Source organism: Podarcis liolepis (genome assembly GCF_965112155.1).
Source record: "Podarcis liolepis genome assembly, chromosome: 15".
Classification (NCBI taxonomy): domain Eukaryota; kingdom Metazoa; phylum Chordata; class Lepidosauria; order Squamata; family Lacertidae; genus Podarcis; species Podarcis liolepis.
In genome coordinates this window covers 28,668,907-28,688,853 of record NC_139566.1, presented here as the reverse complement: position 1 = coordinate 28,688,853, position 19,947 = coordinate 28,668,907, and the positions used below count along the sequence as shown (strand labels likewise).

The 19,947-nt window shown below is 49.2% G+C and overlaps 1 protein-coding gene and 1 long non-coding RNA gene across 2 annotated transcripts; one reads left to right on the top strand and one right to left on the bottom strand.

Moving 5' to 3' along the window:
• Positions 1–660: 660 nt before the first annotated feature.
• LOC310693891 (uncharacterized protein) lies at positions 661–18,873 on the top strand (the record flags this gene model as incomplete). Its single annotated transcript, XM_083476286.1, has 12 exons — positions 661–907; positions 2,277–2,364; positions 2,929–3,079; positions 3,345–3,521; positions 6,778–6,977; positions 8,564–8,646; positions 10,120–10,524; positions 11,815–11,874; positions 14,328–14,400; positions 15,668–15,818; positions 16,966–17,142; positions 18,673–18,873. The coding sequence occupies exons 1-12, from the start codon at positions 796–798 to the stop codon at positions 18,871–18,873; spliced, it is 1,878 nt and encodes a 625-aa protein (XP_083332412.1). The 5' UTR covers positions 661–795.
• On the bottom strand, positions 1,502–2,139 carry LOC310695024. The gene is made up of 2 exons (XR_014519868.1): positions 1,839–2,139; positions 1,502–1,786 (listed from the first exon to the last, which is right to left on the bottom strand). It is a non-coding gene; the product is annotated as an uncharacterized lncRNA (long non-coding RNA).
• Positions 18,874–19,947: the final 1,074 nt, after the last annotated feature.

Here is a 19,947-nt window from a genome sequence, read left to right as displayed (position 1 = left end):
GTCTCTGTTCCTGCCAGCTTAGCAGTTTGAAAGCAGGTCAAATTGCAAGGTAAACAGCGGGAAGGTGAATGGCATTTCCGTGCGCTGCTCTGGTTCGCCAGAAGCAGCTTAGTCATGCTTGGCCCAGAAGCTGTATGCCGGCTCCCTGGGCCAGTAAAGCAAGATGAGCGCCGCAACCCCAGAGTTGGCCACGACTGGACCTAATGGTCAGGGGTCCCTTTACCTTAACCTTTATGGATTTTAAGGCTCCTGATCAGAGCAGTTTCAGGATCAAGTATTTTGCAGGGGCAACAGAACCTCATTTCAGTGGCAGAAAAACTCAGGGCTTCTGGGTGGAGCCTCAAGCCCAAGGAAGGTTGGGCTCTTGCGAGGAGGTGGGTTGGGGGACAGGGCCAAAGTGGCCGTAATCCTGCCCTGGGGTAGGGGCAGCTCTTACGAAATCGTGTTTCTTCACTATGTGCCTTGAAGGTGTCACTTTTTAAACTCTCAAATCTTGTTTGGCTGCTATCCAGTCCCTCCTGTGAACTTTCCCTCCTTTCTTCTCTGGCAAAACAGGCTTGACGAAGCCTTTGGCGATCCTCACTGCTTGGGCGTGGGGGGGGAGGGAAGTAGGGCAGGGATCAAGGCCTCTTCCAATTGGCTTTGAGGAGGAGCAGCTGCTGACGAGTTGGTCTGGCCAAGGTACAAGAGACCCAGCAGCCGAGCCCAGATCTCCCAGGAGCGGGAAAGCACTGTTTACTCTCTCCTCCTCTTGCCAGCCGATTCCCTACTCTGGTTGTCCCTGCTGCTGCCAGGATGGTGGTGGAGCTTTACCTCGACCTCCTCTCCCAACCCTGCCGGTCTGTCTTTATCTTTGCTAAGAAAAACAACATCCCCTTTGAGTTCAAGCATGTGGCTCTCATCCAAGGTGAGACTGGTGGATGGGGCAGGAAGAATTAGTCACAAGATCCAGGGTGCAGCTGTCTTGAGTTGCAGGGACTGGGCGGGGGGCTTATTTGATGGGTGGGGGGCTGGCTTGAACTGCCTGTTTGACTCCAACAAGGATGGATTGAAAGAGGGTCACTCTCAAATGGCAAACCAAAGCTGACTGGGAAACTCAGAAACCAAGAGGACAAAAACTTTATAAAGAATGGGGGGAAATTATAAGTTATCTAGGAGACCACTTTAAGCAGATGGAAACGAGCAGGATTCTGACACACTTGTCGTGTAAAAAACATGGATAATATGGTTCAATATAAAAACCGGAGTACAGTACAGACTAATATGCAGTTGTAGATGCTTAAAATAAGACACTATGGATGGAATGGGGGGAAGTCGTGAGATTTGGAGAATCTCCACATACAGTATGACTTTATTGATTTGTGTTTATTTGTATTTTTTGTTTGTAAAATTAATAAAATTTCAGCGGGGGGGGGGGGGGAGAAAGAGAGTCACTCAAGTTGCCTGTTGACTGCTTGACGCAGGTTGTCTGAATGGCTGTGCAGACCTTGGAAGGGTTCAGGGATCTCATTTGGAGCTTTGGGTTCCCTCGCAACTTGATACCATCGAAGAGGTCTTATTTCCTAACATTTAAAATAGGCTTTCGCTGTTTCCAATAGTTTTGCTTTCAAATCGTTGGGGCCTCTTGATAAAGGGCGGGTAAGAATTGATTGTTTCCTAATAAAAGCAGCCGTGAATTTCATATCTGTGGCAAGCAGCAAAAAACTGTGACTGTTGTAGAATGGTTAACTGGAATGCAAGGAGGAGAAAGGAGCTTTGCAAAAAGACCCCTGGCTTGTGGCAGTGTCTGCTGGGGCACGGCTCATTTCCCCCTCCCTTTTGCCCAATCGGTGCAAAGCCTGAGCTGCCCAGACACAGAAGAATTCGCTCTTTGCTGACCTTTGGTATCGATGCAAGGCAGACTTGTGTATCAATGCCTGCTGTGCATTCCCACACCCCAGGTCTGCTTGAAGCAGATGTCCATCTGCTTCCATCCATTCCCGAGCAATTGGCTTGTTCTCTGCACTGTTCTGATTCTACTTACTTTGTGGGTGTGAAAAAGATTTATTACCTAAGAGCTGACTTGGGAGAATGGCTGACAAGCACACAGCCGCTGCCCAGCTGCCCCCCACCTCCCAACCAAAGCAATCCAGTAAAGAGGTAAGAGGGAGCATGAGTGGGGGGTCAGGTGGGGGTAACCAGCACCCCCCACCCAGGGTGGGTCAAGGGCAGGGTCCTGCGCCATGGTTCTCATTAGTGAATAGCTGCCTCTTGATTCCTTTTGTCCATCTCTCCAGGGCAAAACAGGACAAAGGAGTTTGGCAAGGTGAATCTGCTGGGGAAAGTGCCCGCCTTGAAGGATGGCGACTTCACCTTGGCAGAGAGGTAAGAAGGATCCACAGCGCTGTTACTTTGTGTGTTTGTGTTGAGGAGTAGCCACACAGGCCCCCTGCAACTTCACTGTGCACCAGATCCTGCTGGAAACCTTTCCTCATAGGGAATTGACTCCATCCCCTTGATAATTTTGGTTGCCTTTTTTTCTGGACTTTTTGTAACTCTACAATACCCTTTTTGAGGTTGGGTAACCAGAACTATTCACAATATGCCAGAAGCGGTCACACCACAGATTTGTATAACAGCGTTGTGCAATAAAAAACTTCCCTGAAGGGCTGCCTTCAGATGTCTTCTAAGACTAAGTCAAATAGTTGTTTATCTGTTTGACATCTCATGGGAGGGCATTCCACAGGGCAGGCGCCACTACGTAGCACGTCTTCATACGGAGCTATGACCACAAGGCCTCATTCTTGATCAGTCACTGCCAGTCCTATAAGCATCTATGTGTAATTAGAAGAAGAAGAAAAATCCCCCAACTTGTTTGCATCCGACTGCATCCGTTGTTATTCACCGTTGTTGCCTTCTCTTCTTCTTCTCTCTCTTCTACCCAAACAGCATTGCCATCCTCTTGTACCTAGCAAGGAAATTCAAGACCCCTGACCACTGGTACCCCTCGGACCTGCAGAAGCGAGCCCGCGTGGACGAATATCTGTCTTGGCAACACATGGCCACGCGAATGTGTGGCACCAAACTGTACCTGGCAAAGGTAAGGGCTGCAGCTGCCTCTTGGCCCAGCTGACAATTTACGGAGGAGAAGTCTCTGCTGCAACAAAGGGGACCAGAGCTGGGCTTAGTTTTGTGGCCTGTGAATGTATATCTGTTAGAGAGACCCTGCCCACCCACGAGAGATGAAATGCTGACAGCTGCCATCGTTTTTCCTTCCTCTCACTGCTCACACGGTGATGAGAGGTGAAGAGCCATACCTAGAATGTCTCCGGTGTCAATTCCCTCTTGCCCCCTCCTCTGCATAGGCTTTGCTGCCTCTCTTCCTGGGACATCCTGTCCCTCCCGAAAAGATTGAAGAAGCCCTCGAGAGTCTGAAAGAGACCCTGAAGCTGTTTGAGGAGAAGTTCCTCCAGGACAGGCCCTTCATCGCTGGCACGGAAATCTCCTTGGCAGACTTGGTGGCCATTGTAGAAATCATGCAGGTGAGTGCTGGGGGGCGATGAGGTCTGGGGGCCTCTGGAGGAAATGGCCTTTGGCTCCTGGCGAGGCTGAGGCACCTCATCACTTCCTGCTAGCCAGAGCCAGGTGGGATCACCACATCTCAAAAAGAAGAGGTCAGAGCTGCAAACTGGGGGCTGAATAATAATATTTATTATTTATACCCTGCCCATCTGGCTGAATCTCCCCAGCCACTCTGGGCAGCTCACAATCAAATGTTAAAAACAATACAACATTAAATATTAAAAACTTCCCTAAACAGGGCTGCCTTCAGATGTCCTTTAAAGATAGGATAACTGCTTATTTCCTTCACATCTGAAGGGAGGGCGTTCCACAGGGTGGGCGCCACTACTGAAGCATCTTTCTCCTCTTTCTTTCTTTCTTTCTTTCTTTCTTTCTTTCTTTCTTTCTTTCTTTCTTTCATTCTTTCTCTCCTCTCCAACCCCCCCCCCCGGTTGTCTGTCTTTCTGTCTCTGTCTCTGTCTCTCTCTCTCTCTCTCTCTCTCTCTCTCACACACACACACACACACACACACACACCTGGAGCTTTTTAGTTTAGGAACAGGGCGATTCCAGTCGGGACAGAAGTGTACAAAATTAGGTCTGTTGACACAGCCTTGCTGTGAATATTTTGCTTTGTGGCAGGTGTTTAGACCAGGGGTCATCCAACGTTTTCAGCAGGGGGCCGGTCCACTGCCCTCAGACCTTGGGGGGGGGGCAGACTATATTAGGGGGGATGAACAAATTCATATGCCCCACAAATAACCCAGAGATGCATTTTAAATAAAAGCACACATTCTACTCATATAAAAACACACTGATTCCTGGACCGTCCACGGGCCAGATTTAGAAGGCGATTGGGCTGGATCCAGCCTCCAGGCCTTTGTTTGCCTACCCATGGTTTAGACCCTCAATATATAAACTGTGAGAGAGACAGGGATTTAACATTTATTCTTGAGAGAATGAACAACCAACGTCTTGGTGAATGCAGTTCATGGGCTGTTTTGCTCAGAAACCTTGAAATACGAGGTCTCTTTGTTTCCTAACCTCAGGGACTCCAACTGAGACTTTGCCTGGGTGGCCCTAGGCCCACCTATTCCTTCCCCAACATCCCAGTAGACCCTCCCTCTCACTCCCACATTCCCTCCTCCAATCAGTCCCCCCACCAATCCAGTCACACTCCAGAACAGGAAGTGTGGGAAGAGAGAAGTGGAAGATTTTCTCTCTTTTGGAACATTAGAACTGGGGTCCTCAGGAGGTGAGGCGAGCCCGGCTGTTGGGTCATGTCAAAGATATGTCTAATTGTTATTTTCCCACAGTGGCCAGCCAGAAGCAGGGGCTGGGTGCCACAGAGGTGCTACCCCACTCATGATGTATATCCTTCAGCATCTCACTGATCAAAACTGGGACACTCATTTTTTTTGTGCTGAGCTCTCGCTGGAACCAGCCGACTCATGCAAGGGTTTTGTCTGGTGCTCTTGCACGTGCCAACTGACTAGCATGAGAGCAAAAAGCAATCGTATTTTGGTCAGGCGCTCTGGCGCGAGCCAGCTGATTTGCGCCACAGCGCAAGACAAAAAACGGGACATTCCAAGATCTCTCATCAGAAGCCGGGATGTCCCACTCAAATCGGGACGGTTAATGGGTATGGTGATGATAGCTTTCCTTGCACATTTGGCAATTATAGCTTTTCTCAAAATGCATGCAGAGTGAGCTCAGACACCTGATTCCCTCCCACTTACCCCCAACAGAAGAACAATGCAGGCACAGTGTCTCTTCTTGCCAAACAAATGAAAGCTTGGGAACATTTCTTCTGGCCTTGCTTAAAAAGAAATAGCGTAGCACGTTTGCAAGTTCCTTCTTCTCCCAGATTCATTCTTCCCAGCTAAGCAACAGGAGTTATTTTCAGCCTCTTAATCCTGAATCCCAAGTCTTTTTTCCCCTTATTTTTTTAAGTAGAAGTGTCAACATCCCACTTTACTTCAAAGGCATATAGCAGGAAGTTAAGGGGTGATATGATAGCCATGTTCAAATATATAAAAGGATGTCACATAGAGGAGGGAGAAAGGTTGTTTTCTGCTGCTCCAGAGAAGCGGACACGGAGCAATGGATCCAAACTACAAGAAAGAAGATTCCACCTAAACATTAGGAAGAACTTCCTGACAGTAAGAGCTGTTTGACAGTGGAATTTGCTGCCAAGGAGTGTGGTGGAGTCTCCTTCTTTGGAGGTCTTTAAGCAGAGGCTTGACAACCATATGTCAGGAGTGCTCTGATGGTGTTTCCTGCTTGGCAGGGGGTTGGACTCGATGGCCCTTGTGGTCTCCTCCAACTCTATGATTCTATGATTCTAGGAAGTAGAAATCAATAAGCAATCCAGGTGTTAATAATACTAGCCAGACAGGCTTTCCAAAATAACTATTGTTTGTGTTTGATTGTATACCACATACTCATTATCATTTCTAAGTGGTGTTCGTAAAAATGAACCGTACAGATAGTTGCATTTTCCACTGAAAGTTCCTCTAAGCATTCTGCTCTAAGGATAAAAATCTGGGGAGCCGGGCTCCTCGCAGACTGTGAAGACTTCAGTCATGACTTTGCCCTTCTCTGATTCTGCATGGGCAGAATTATTATTATTATTTATTGAATTTATATACCACACTATGCCCGGGCGTCTCAGGGCAGTTCACAGAATACAATCAAGATATAAAACCACAAAATACATAATAAAAATAAAGACAACAACCCAATAGCCCCCCCCCAAAAAAAACATTTGAAAAGGGCATAGGATGTCAATCAGGTCAAGCAAAGGCCTGGTTAAAAAGGAACGTTTTTGCCTGGCGCCTAAAGGTGTACAATGAAGGCATCAGGTGAACTTCCCTGGGGAGAACATTCCGCAGATGGGGAGCTACTGCAGAGAAGGCCCTGTTCTCGTGTTGCCACCCTCCGGACCTCTCAAGGAAGCGGCACACGAAGGAGGGCCTCAGAAGAGGATCTCAGGGTCCAGGTAGGGTCATATGGAAAGAGGCGGTCCTTGAGGAATCCAGAGCATTGAGCGGCTGACGAGACCAATGGCATTTTATTTGCATGCGTACAAGCAAATCCTTGATCATTCTTCCACTTGATCATTCTCTCTGCCCCTCTGTCGCTCTTTAGACTCCCAGCATTGAATGCCCTCTTGAGCAGGTGATGGGGCTGCATCCGCGCCACATCAGCACCCGCTCACTCTCCTTCTCTTTGCAGCCCGTAAGCGCCGGCTACGACGTCTTTGAAGGTAGACCCAAGCTGGCCGCCTGGCGCTCCAGAGTGGAAGAAGCCGTGGGGAAGGACCTCTTTGCCGAGGCCCACAAGGAGCTCTTCAAAGCCAAGGATGTGACAGAGGATCAACTCCCTCCTGAAATGAGGGAACAAATCAAGCAGCACTTGCTGAAGTATGTGAAGTGAACGCCATTGGGGAGCAGAGTCCCCTTAATAAAGCTCAAGAACCAACCAACACGTTTTGGTCTCTTCAAATATAATTGAAGCAGCAATGCTCCCCACCCTGGTGCCACTTCTCCTTATTGTCATCTCTGGGACTCAGGGCTGGTCACCAGGAGAAGAGTTCAGGCCATGAAGCAGAGGGCCCGGGGGGGGGGGTACAGGAACCTTTCGGTCCAATCTCGGAAAGCCTTGTGACTGGGCTCCTTTTCTGGACGACTTCTGGGCAAAAGGAGCCACCCCTCTAGAAATTCTGCCCATTCTTCCATGTCCAGAGAGAGTTGTGGTCCTTCCTGAATCAAAACACTGCATCCATTCCAAAATCCTAACTGGGAGTGGCCAACTGAGGGGTGGGAGGATCCATCCTGTCCCTCTCTGTGTGTCTTTCCATCTGTGTGAAGAAGACCTTTAGGTAGGTGGACTAGGGAGAAGGTCAAAGAGGACTTCACTTGCTTTACTCTCATTTCCCCACACTGATGGGGCAAGGAGCCTTAGGACGGAGGAAGTCCTCTGTGTGCTGCTTCATCTTTTGTGTCTTTCTTTCACCGTTGGATCCTTTGTTGTAGACCTGTGCCCCCTCCCTGTACAAAGGGGGTGGGACAGAACTTGCCTTGGCCACCCACCTAAGGAACAGCCTCAACTACCATGCAGTTAAAGCTGCTAGCCACTACCCAATGATCCTTATGCAAGGCCCAACCTTGCAAAGAGGGGCAGGATCCTGGTGCTGCTCATTCATCTCTTTCAAGAGCCTGATCCAATAAAGAGAGGGGGTTCATTTGGTGCCTCTAGCTGCTCTGGCTGGGCAAGATCATAGTCTTGCCTGGGGGGGCGGCTTCTCCATAATGTTGAGAAGTATGTAAATACAACTGTTACTGGGAGGAAGAGATGAGTCTGTATCAGGAACAGGGCTTTTTAATTTGATCATCATCATCATTTTTTATTCGTATGCCGCCTTTCCACTGTTTAAAAAAACCAATGCTTAAGGCGGCTTACAGCATGACAAGATTTACATAACTACAAAAGTCATAAACAGTAAATAAACCACATCAAAAAAATACACAACCAAATGGGAAACAATTTCCACATAAATCAAAATCTAAAACTAAGAATACAGCATTAATATCACAGTTTAAAATGACATAGGTAAAAAATAACAGCAATTTAAACAACAAAACAAAACAAAACAGAGCCCTCTCTGCCTAGCCGTGGCAGCAGTCCTTTATAGAGCCCATCAGGCCCTGCCCTGGGCCAGGTGGTGAGTGGCAGGACTGGGGCCCTCGGGTACTGAGCAGGGGAGTCCTGGGTGGAAGCTGCAGCAGAAGTTCTTATAGGCCTGATCCTAAATGACTGGGAGTCAGGAGCAAGCAGTGTGGCAGCTATGTCTGGGAATGACACCAATGATTCAGGATGGGGAAAACTCAAGCGAGACAGCAAAGATATCACAGAAGATTCATCCAAGCAGCATCAGTGGACAGCAAAATGGCTGATGACGGTCAAGTGTCAAGTGATACATGTTGGGGCAGAAACATCCCCACTTCTTTCCTCTCCACAGTGATGTCAGCAAGTACCTGGGGAAAGAGGCCTTGGGCTCAGCAAAAATGTTGAGCCAAGTGTGCGGCAGCTCCGGGAGAAAAGGTGAATTCCAGACTAGTGATGGAAAATAAAGCTGTCAGTACTGCAATGTCTATTCAGTTCTGTGATGCAGCCACATTTGGAATCCCATGTACAGCTCCGGTCTCCCCACTTCCAAAAGGGTATTGCAGAGTTAGGAAAGGTTGCACAAAAGAACAGGTAAGATGATCCAGGAGGATGGAGGAAGTCCCCTGTGAGGAAAGATCACAACGGTTGGGGCTTCTTTATTTAGAAGAAAATACAGTGGTACCTCGGGTTAAGTACTTAATTCGTTCCGGAGGTCCGTTCTTAACCTGAAACTGTTCTTAACCTGAAGCACCACTTTAGCTACTGGGGCCTCCTGCTGCCGCCGCCCCGCCGGAGCACGATTTCTGTTCTCATCCTGAAGCAAAGTTCTTAACCTGAAGCACTATTTCTGGGTTAGCAGAGTCTGTAACCTGAAGCGTATGTAACCTGAAGCGTATGTAACCCTAGGTACCACTGTATGTGTGGCAGTGAATGGGAAATGTGATGGCGGCTTAGGAAATTGTACGTGAGATGGAGAAAATCTTGTTCCAGCCAGTGAAACCTATTGGCAGTAGTTCCAGGGCAAACAATGGTCTGATGTTTTACGGGTTTCATTCTCACACGACTTGGCCAAGGCCATTAGTTTAGACAGCCTTAAAAAGGCAATCAGACAATTAATAGCCGAGGTGGAGGAGAAGTCGCTGTTATTAATCATGATGGTCAAGTTGAGCTTTGGGGGTTTGCTGAAAGCAACTGGTCAACCACAGTGGGAAGCCAGATCCTGTATCTATTGTTATAATGGGGACACTCCTTGCTCCCCACAAATCCAAAAGGACCTTCTTTCCGAGACATGTTGCCACCATGTGACGCTTGTAAGCCCTGGACAGCCGACTTAGAAAACAGCCAGGCAGTCATTCAAGAACATTCAAGAACAAATTAAGAGCAGAATGAGAGTCATTCAAGAACAAATTAAGAGCAGATGCTGTCCCTTGCTGTCGACTCCTTCGGTACAAACCTCCCCTTCTGATAAGCCTTTCTCTCCCAGAAGTTTCATCTTTGCTGGATGTTGGTACAGTTAGCTCTACTGTGTCCTTGCAGGCTGTGGCTTGTTTCTTGGGTCGGCAGCAATCGGGGGTGGGGTGGGGGTGGAATAACAACAATTTATTACTTATATGCCACCCATCTTAGTGAGTTGCCCCAGCCACTCTGGGCAGCTTCCAACAAATTATAAAACTGCAGTAGAACATAAATCAGGGCTGCCTTCAGATGTCTTCAAAAAGTCAGATAGGGCATAGAAATTTCTGCAGATCGGAATGCGTGCGGTATCTATTGGTGTGCTAGAGGGGTACGAAGCACCTGGGAAACCAGCCAGCGTTTTGCTGCCACTTTGCAAAGTTAATATTTCAGTGAGCAGGCTCTCGGGTCAAAGAGTCTCTCCTGGGCTTTTAACCGATCCAACCATGCCTTGAGGGTCTGCGCCCTCATCGCCGACTGCCACCGCAGGCTCTGCCAGTCGCACGTGCTTCGCTTCTTGTACTTTTCCAGAAAAAAAGAAAGCAAAAGTCCCTGCCTGCTGGAGTCAATACCCCGCCCCTCAGGGAGAACATCTGGCTGGCTGGCAGGCTCCCGCGTTCTGCTACTCCCTCGCTCTCTGCCCTGCTGCAGTTCCTGTTCTTTCTGGGAGGGTGTTCTGCCAAAGACAGACTACACAGAGGAAAATCTCTGCTCTCCGCTGCTCTGCCTCTCCATGCCCAGGGACCACCATGGTGCTGGAGCTGTACCTAGACCTCCTCTCCCAGCCCTGCCGAGCCGTCTACCTCTTTGCCAAGAAGAACAATATCCCCTTTGAATTCAGAGCTGTGGAGCTGTTCAAAGGTGAGCTAAACGCACCTGCCTTCCGGCGCCTCTGTGCTGGCAGCAAAGGAGGGGTGGGGGTGCTGAGGTCAGGGTGGGTCAATTTATCTCCCGAAGAAAGAGAAAGTGCAGAGATGTTGCGTGGGGGAGAGGGAAGACCCCTGTCTCTTAATGACTTAGAGAAACCACAATGTTCAGGGGGCTCCAAAGGTGGGCTTCTTCCTCATTTCACTGCCTGCTTTCAAAAGACCTGGTTTTAAATGTACGTCTTCCCACCCACCCCTTCTCCCTAGCAGGAGACATTCACTGAGTTTAAAGCATGGCAAGAGTTCCCTCTTTATCACCATGCTTTAGACTCAGTGAATGGAAACACGATAAAGTCCCTACCAGAGACAAATGGCCGATTAAGTTTGATGGATTATGCCGAAATGGCAAAAATGACCGGAAGAATCAGAAATCAGGAAGACCAAAATTTTAATAAGGAATGGGGGAAATTTATAATATATCTTTAAAAAACCATTGTAAACAGCTAAAATCGTTAGTAGGGTTGGAATAACACTTGTAGTTTAATGGTGAATTTTGGACATAATGGAGATGTAAAAGATTTGGATTACTGTAAAAGATGCAGGAGGAAATGACTAATAGGACCCACAAAGGGGAGGAGGGAGAATTCCAGGAGATTCTTTGGAATCTTGTTTTTATGTTGGATATGTGATTGTAAAACTTTAATCTAAAAAAACAAATAAATTTATTTTTTTTAAAAAGTATTGCCTCTTTCTCCTCCAAATGTTCATGTGCCAAGTTCTGACATATGTTAGTGACTCGGAGACCAAGAGGAAGAAGAGTTGTAACAATCTGGGATTAATTTTCCCAGGAAAAAATAACTCTGGGGGACTTGCCCAGAAGTTGGCCTCAACCGCCCTCTGTGCAATGGGCCTGGTTAGAAGGATCACTTGGTAGGGGTCAGTCCTGCTGGGACAGCCCACTCTGGTGTAAGGAACTGGGGGGGGGGGGCAAGTCTCTCCCTTTACTTGCTACTCCATTCTTGGGACTGGCCTTCTCTGGTGGGCTCTGTGGAATCCCGGTCCATTTCAGCAGCTGCTGTTGTGATCTGGGAGTCATCATGGCCAGCTGAATATTGCAGATGGCTCTCTGCTTTGACGTGACTGAAGAAAAACACTGACAGAGAAGCTGTCTGAGCTTGGGGAGGTGGGTCTTTGACTGGGCAAAAGGGCAGTTCTCCCATCTGAGATGGATGCCTGCCTTTCTGCTCCCCTCGCTTTGCTGATGCTTTTGCGTCTCTCCTGCCAGATTCCATCCTGGGGACGAAAGTGCAGGGCGCAAGCAACCCAGAGGGAGCCACGCCATCAGGTAAGAGCTGAGAGGCTGGGTGATGCTTTTGTATAATACAGAAAAATCAGGGTAGTCCACAGGCCAGCTGCCCAGGTTGGCGTGGTTCAGAGGGTTGGAAGCAGCAAGAGCCTGGGAGTTCACCCACACCCACCCACACAATTCTGGTTCTGGGGCTCCCCACTGTTTGCATGGAGATGCCCCCAGTTCTGTGGGTCCAATGGTCGGAAGGCCAAACTTGAACCTGGGCTCAATGCCCCGTTCAGAAGTGGCTTCGCTGGGGGCCTTCAAGTTCTTGCAGCCTCTTTCAAAAGATGTTTGTGAACCAGCAGGAGGTATTTACCACCAGCTGACAGATCAGGGGCCGCCCTAAGTATTCTCGCCTCCCCCTTCGTTATTTTCGTTTCTGGAATATGGCGCTTGTTTGTTCCTGCTGTGTGTGAACATGTTTGCCTGCTAGGTTCTGGCTCAGGTTGAAACTTCTCCCCGGAACAGGTTTCCAGAGGAGTTCTTGGGCAGTTGATTTGTACAGGTGGTCACATTGAGAAGATGGCTGCTATCCAGGGCTTCCTTCAACACCTGATGAGTCAAATTCCAAGCTGCTTTGCTCCAGGAAGTGTTGTGGAGTGAGCTGTTGGTTCTCCTGCCTGTTCTGGCTCTCCCACAAAGAGTCCCCCAGGCTCATGGTCTGTCCCAAGTGTGACAAAATAGCACAGTGGCTGTCATCAGACTGTTCAGGGCCATCAGGAAATGGGCCAAACCAATGAATGTGTGTCAAGGTGGTTGCAAGGCAGGCTTGGGAGCATTGTAAATACAGGGCCGATGAACAATGCTGGCAAGTTTTTCAAAAGAGGACTGCTTGTTATTTTAACCTTAGAAACAGCGATAGAAGAAATGATTGTCACAGGACAATGCCTGCTCTGTGTCGTCAATCCTGGCCCTGAACTGTTTCAGGCAAACATGCAAGGATGGATTGACACCACACTTGCAAAGCCCATGTTTGGGGGGGCATGAATATGGCTGCCAGCTGAAGGTGGCATGTGGGCAGATCTTGGCTGCACTGACACACTTGTTGCCTCACCTGGGTGGCACCTCTCCTCACCCAGCAGCTCCTGAGCTGTACCTCCCCCTTCCCAAAAACATCCATTGCAAAAGGAGGCTCCAAGCACGCATTTCTTGCTCCAGGGGTCAGTTTGTGCCAGCAGCATTCAGCCAGAACTCACAGGGTGCCTTGTTGCTGAAAGGCAGGACAGAGATGCCAAAAATATGGTTTAAGGGAAGTCCCCCGGTTTTAGTAAACGGACTCCCCTGCTGTTGTAGAGTGAAGTTCTCTTTGCGATGTAACTATTGCCGTAAGGATTTCAAGGGCAGTTGATGCTGTGCTGTTGCCACTGGGCTCCTGCTGAAATACAGTGGCCCTTTCCAAGCAAACTCACGGAGCCAGAGGTTCGTTCCCTTGGGAAGAGATCTTTGGTGTCAGATCAGGACTGGATGCCCTTTGACCTGCCCCATTCTGCATGCAAGGCTAGAGATAAACACACCTTGTACTTTGAGCTCAGGGCTCTTTCCAAACCCCACTTCGGAACATAGTTTGAACTTCTCTCATGCAGCTTTGAAAGCCAAGCCAGAGGTAGGGTGGGGGTGGGGGGGGTGAGGTGACAATAACAAGTATTTTCAGTCCCCCCCCCCCCAGTATTTTCAGACAAGGTGTGGTTATTATTGGGGGGCAAGATTAGCCAGGAGTGGAGAGCTTCCTCGGGTCTGTCTGTGGCTATAAACCAAGACAACCAAAGTGGAGCAAACATCCCACTTTCTCCCCCCCTCCCCAGTCTCCAAACATTGGGGGCTCCCAGCTGCCCGCTCTGAGTAGAAAAAAATATGGCACTGGACTCACAGCTGATTTATTGGGATATTCTGCGTTATGTACTGAGTTGAATAGGATCCAAAAAGCAGCAGTCTGATTGGTCCTAGAACAATAGGGTCCAGAATGCAGCAGTCTGATTGGTCCTAGAACAATGCAGCAGTCTGATTGGTCCGCAGGAGCCACCCAATCCAGCTCCAGGTGGAAGTGAATCCGCAACCTGATTGGCCTACAGGAGAATCCCAGAATTAGCCAACCACGTGCGGCCCATTGTGTAAATAATGTATATAAAGCAGATATTTTGGGGGAACTTTCATTCCTCACTACTATGAGCTGAATAAAGAGCATGAAATCCACACTCGACTCCGAGTATATTTCAATCTGCATGGGTCAAAATGTAAATTGGCCACTGATTTGCTCTGTGGAACCCGGAGTTGTTGTTGTTGTTTGGTACACAGACATACGCTCACCAATTCTCCAGCTGTCACTCAGAACAGATTGTCCAGGCAAGCTCCAATTCTGGAGTCCTGGATGTGCTGGGCATCTCCTGCCAACCGTCCTGCCAGGTCTAACTGTGTGCTGTGTCGCTTCCCTCCAACCCACCTGGTTTTAGGGCCGCTGCCCAAGGCGACTGCGGTGAAGAAAGTTCCCGTCTTGAGGGATGAGGCCTTCGTTTTGTCTGAAGGGTAAGAAGGCAGGCAGACAGGAATGGCTTCCTTCCCCTCCAAATTTCTATCTTAAAAATATATATTTGATTTTACATACTTGAGTTTTCAATCATACCACAACACATTCAAAGTTACAAGATTCCTACAAACCTCTGGACTTCCCACCTTCTCCTCTGTGAGTTCTGTTGTTAAAACCTTCTGCTGCATCTTTATTTTAAAAATCCAAATTTTTGTAACTCCATTGTGTCAATAGTTCTCGTTACATTACAAGTTCTAGTTACAGGTAGGTAGCCGTGTTGGTCTGTCGTAGTCAAAACAAAATAAAAAAATTCCTTCCAGTAGCACCTTAGAGACCAACTAAGTTTGTCATTGGTATGAGCTTTCGTGTGCTTAGTTGGTCTCTAAGGTGCTACTGGAAGGAATTTTTTAATTTTGTTTTTACATTACAAGTGTTATTGCAATCCTGCTAACGTTTTCAACTGCTTACAGTGGCCTTCAAGGTAAATTGTATCCCTCCCCCCCCCCCCATTCTTTATGAAAGTTTTGGTCTTCCTGGTTCCTGAGTCTTCCGGTCAGTTTTGCCATTTCGTCATAGTCCATCAACTTGATTTGCCATTCTTCTCTGGGAGGGACTTTATCTTCTTTCCATTTCTGGGCTAGCAACATCCATGCAGCTGTCGTCGCATACATAAAGAGTCTTTCCTGCTCACTTGGAATTTCAGCACCTACAATTCCTAATAAGAAAGCCTCTGGGTTTATTTTTTTTGGTAAAAGTTATTTTAAGCATTTTTTCCAATTCATTATATATCATTTCCCAGAAGGCTTTTATTACCTTCCTCCCAATTTCTATCTCATCTGTATGTCGTGAGGGAACAAGACGGTTGGGTGCTGTTGACACAGCTCAGAGGTTCAAAGGAGTCGGGGGTTTGGGGCCAGGAGACTGAAAAACGTTGGTATTGGGAAACTCCTTTGAGTTCTGTCTGAGCTGACACCAGATGGAAAGTGATCCAGTCCTGAGCTCAATGTAAATTGTAGTGGGGGGTGTATCACAGTGGGGGAGCAGTACCCAGGAAGGTCTTTCTCTGCGGCTTCATGGCACGTGACTCAATAAGGTGTTTGGCGAGGGGTTGGGTGCTGCCATGGGGCAGAGACGAGTCTTTGTGTATCTGGGGCTCCGGCACAGCTTTAGTCTGCCCTCAGCCTGCCAGCCCTGAGACGGGCTTCCCTGCTCCATTTGCTCCCACTGTGCCCCTGACGCCTGTCACCCTCTCTTCTCTGGGCACAGCACAGCCATCCTCCTGTACCTGAGCCGCAAGTACAACACCCCGGACCACTGGTACCCGTCGGACATCCAGAAGCGAGCCAAGGTAGATGAATACCTGTCCTGGCACCAGGCCAATATCCGGGCCAATGCTCCCAAGGCCATGTGGATCAAGGTAAGGGAACAGAGAGATGGGTGGGCTTTGGCTGGGCTGTCCAGTTTTTGGGGGTTACCTGCTTGGCTCAGGGTCACAGATGAGGTTCTGCAAGGCCTATCTCAGAACCTCTGCCCAAATTTCTCTAGCTTAATGCCCTTAACAGTAATAGCCTGTGGCTGCCTTCTCTCCAGGCAGCGAGGAATGGAAATTGCCCATTCATGCTACTGCCTCCTGTCCAACTCACAGTATTGCCATACTTTAAAATATCCAATGACTTCCCTTCTTCTCTTTCCATGGTTCATTTTGCGTATCTTACATCCCTGCATATTCTACAATAACTATCCTGATCGGTTTTCCACTATCACATCCATCAAAAAAATTTTACTCTTTTGAATTTTTCTTAGTGCTGCCTGCATTTTCAGCTGTACACAGTTATTTTCCATATACTCAATAAATGTTTTCCAATCTTCTCTAAACCTATGTTCTTCTTGCTCTCTTATTCTATATGTTAAATTTTCAGGTTGTGCAAATTCTGTCAACTAAAGTTGTGAATCTTCTTTGGTTGGGACCTCACTCACTTTCCATTTCGGGGCTAACAAAACACGGGCTGCAGTTGTTGCCCACATTAATAACCTTTTCTGATACCTGGGAATTTCAGTCTGAGTTTTCCCCAGCAGAGAGAACTCTGGGTTTTTGGGGAAAATATTTTTTCCCCCAGTTCATTATAAATCATTTTCCAAAGCTCCTTAACCTTTTTACATGTCCACCACATGTGAAAGAATGTTCCCTCCACCTCTTTACACTTATCTGATTCTGTCTTGTAGATCTTAGCAAACCTATTCGGAGTTAAACACCATCTATGAATCATTTTCAAATAGTTCTCTTTCAAAGAACATGCTGTAAATTTCAAGTCACTTTTCCAAAGTTACTCCCAAAGGTTGAAATCTATGTTGTGTCCTATATCTGTTGCCCAGTGCATCATTGAGACTGTAAAACCACTGAGTTCAAACCATCCAAGGTCATTGTTGTCCCCCTATGACCAGCCTCCCCTGACTCTAGCCGGACTTCTCAGGCTTTCCCTGGGAAAGTGTAGCCCTGTGAAGGGTAAACTACAGTTCACAGGCTTTAATCTTGTGGTGTGGATGTGATCTCTCTCTCTCTGCAGGTGCTAATCCCGCTCTTCACAGGCCAACCGCTTCCCCCAGAGAAGCTGCAGGAGGTGATGGAGGGGCTGGGCGCCTGCTTGACTCAGCTGGAGGAGCTTTTCCTGCAGGACAAGCCCTTCCTGGTGGGCAGTGAGGTCTCGCTGGCAGACCTAGTGGCCATTGTGGAGCTCATGCAGGTGAGGATTGAACCCAGGGATCACCAGGTTCCTTTCTGAACTGGCTCCTGGCCAGTCTGGGGAGACCAGGGGAGCAGTCTGCCTTCCCTCAAAACCTGACTGAGGGCACATTGTGGGATGAGCAAATGGCCCAAGGGTGATCAGCAGCTGTTTTGAGTGGCCTAAGTGGGTGATCCAGCTGCCAAGCCAGACCACAAGGAGCCCCAACAGAGAACAGGGTGCAGGGCAATCTTCCCAACTGTCAAGGCTTCAGGGAATCCTATCCCTCTCACGGCGGGATGCAAAGAAGCATCAAAACAAGAATAGTTCTTACCATGTAGTTTATTCAATAGTCACAGAGAGAGACGAAGGAATGCTGTCTCTCTTAGATAATGCTGTTGCTCCAGGTCAAGTCCCACCCCCTCAGTCCCTCCTATTCTACATCACCCCTGCACCAGCTGATCTGTACTTTCTGCCTCTGAGTTTTCTGTTCTATTACTCTCAATGCCTGCCGGGTTCTGGGAGAAGGGGGATCAGGAATGCTTTCAAGAGACACTGAGTCTGTTAGCTGTCTCTCCCCTGGTGCTTCTACTTCCTGCTGCTCTCCCAATATTTCCCAACTCCTTCCCTCTTCAGCCTCTGAACTATGTGTGACATTAACATATGAGAGAGTGCTGGAGGTGAAATAGTTAAACAGGTTGTCCAGTCAGGACCCAGGGGGGTGGAATCAGTGGGACTATAAAACCAGCTCTGGGAGGGGCAAAGGAGAGTTTGTTGGGGAGTTTGTTGAGAGCTGGGTAGTTGGTTGGAGTGGGAGTGAATTGGGCTAGAGTTGTGGGTAGGTTGAGTTAGTGTAACGAAATAGGCTGAGTTAGATGCTAGGCAGACAAGTAAATATCCGAGAGGTGGTTTAGTAGGTGGGGAGTCCCACTGACTCCACCCCTCTGGGTCCTGAGTGGGCAACCTGTTTAACTATTTCACCTCCAGCACTCTCTCATGTGTTAACATCACACTATGGCCTTCTGCAATGGGGACGTGGGTGGCACTGTGGGTTAAACCACAGAGCCTTGGACTTGCCAATCAGAAGGTCGGTGGTTCGAATCCCCGCGACGGGGTGAGCTCCCGTAGCTGGGTCCCTGCTCCTGCCAACCTAGCAGCTTGAAAGCACTTCAAAGTGCAAGTAGATAAATAGGTACCACTCCAGCAGGAAGGTAAACGGCGTTTCGTGCGCTGCTCTGGATCGCCAGAAGCGGCTTAGACATGCTGGCCACATGACCCGGAAGCTGTACACCGGCTCCCTCGGCCAACAAAGCGAGATGAGCGCCGCAACTCCAGACTCGGCCATGACTGGACCTAATGGTCAGGGGTCCCTTTACCCTTTACCTATGACCTTCTGCAAATCACTGTTCTAAATCTATACTGTCGTCCTGCTCTCGGGAAGGTGCAGCAAGAGAGCGGAAGTGTTTCCCACCATTCCTCTTCAGTCCAGCCCCTGACACCCACAGACCCCAATGACTTACTCCCTACCCCCACCCCGTCCACTTTCCGCAGCCGGTTGGTGTTGGGTGCGACATATTTGAGGGGAGGCCCAGGCTGGCCAAGTGGCGCGACCGAGTGGAGGAAGCTGTCGGGAAGGAGCTCTTCCTGCAAGCGCACCAGCTGATCCTGAACATCAAACAGCTGAGCACCATCCAGATCGATCCCCGGCTGAAGGAGCAGCTGGGGCCGGTGCTACTGAAGATTCTCAAGTGAATAAAAGCCACCCAGCTGGCCGCCGTCTCTGCCTCTCCTTTCTAAGTTGAGGGATGCTGCCACAGGCCCTGGTGTACCCCCTGATCTCCTGCCCGCGGGGAGCAGCTGCCCTCTCCTAAGCATTCGCTCCTGGTGTGAGTCTGCAAGACCCACAGAGCTACGGGGCAGGCCCTATGTTGACTGTTTGCTTTTCTTGGTGCCCAGCACCCAGCACTGACTGAGCACGCAAACCTGCCCAAGGTGAGGCAGTCGACCGAGCTCTCTGGGGGAGCAATGACAGGTATCTCCCAAAGCACCAACTTCCGCTGCGCATCGAGGCCTTTTCTCCGACGATAGAAGAGCTCTGGGGATGCTGTTGCAAGTGGAGTCAGAGCACAGGATCCCCAACCTGTGAAACGGCCTGGGCTAGCCAGCTTGGGACTGCCTGCTCTGACTGGCAGTGGCCCTCCCAGGCAGGGTGGGCTCTTCCCCAGTCCAGAGCTGGGCCCCACAGACCCATGGTCCCTCTCCATCAGCATTAGCAGCAAAAGGAAATAAATGTGGTAGGGGAGGAGAGGGGGCAAAGACAGTTCGAAAGGCCATAGGGCAGGGTGGGAGGGCCAGGAGGGGAGGTTGGCAACTGGGGCTGAAGACCCTAGTATTAAGTGTCTGGGGCCAGATCTGTCAACACACACCTCGCCAGTCAGACTCTGCCCCCTTCCCTGAGGAAAGGGAGGCCTTCGAGGGTCCGTTTTCTAGCCTGTAGCTGAGCACCCCTCATTCCCTCCAGGCTCATGGCATATGGGGTAAAGCCATCATGGCAGGGAATGTGCAGCAGGGTCCCTTTTTCGGAAGGGAGGGGAGCAGACTCCGAGGGTGCTGGCTCTGGAGGCCCCAATTCAGGGGTCCTTGGGGACTGGGGCAGTATCCAGCACCTCTGCTGCTGGTTCAAGTGATCTTGCCAGGCCCTGGTTGGAGTTGGGTGCCCAAGCTGCTGTTCAAGGTGGAGAGGGGGTCACAGAGGGGCGGGCTATTGATGGCTACTAGGCCCATAGCTGTCAACCTTCCCTTTTTTTGCGGGAAATTCCCTTATTC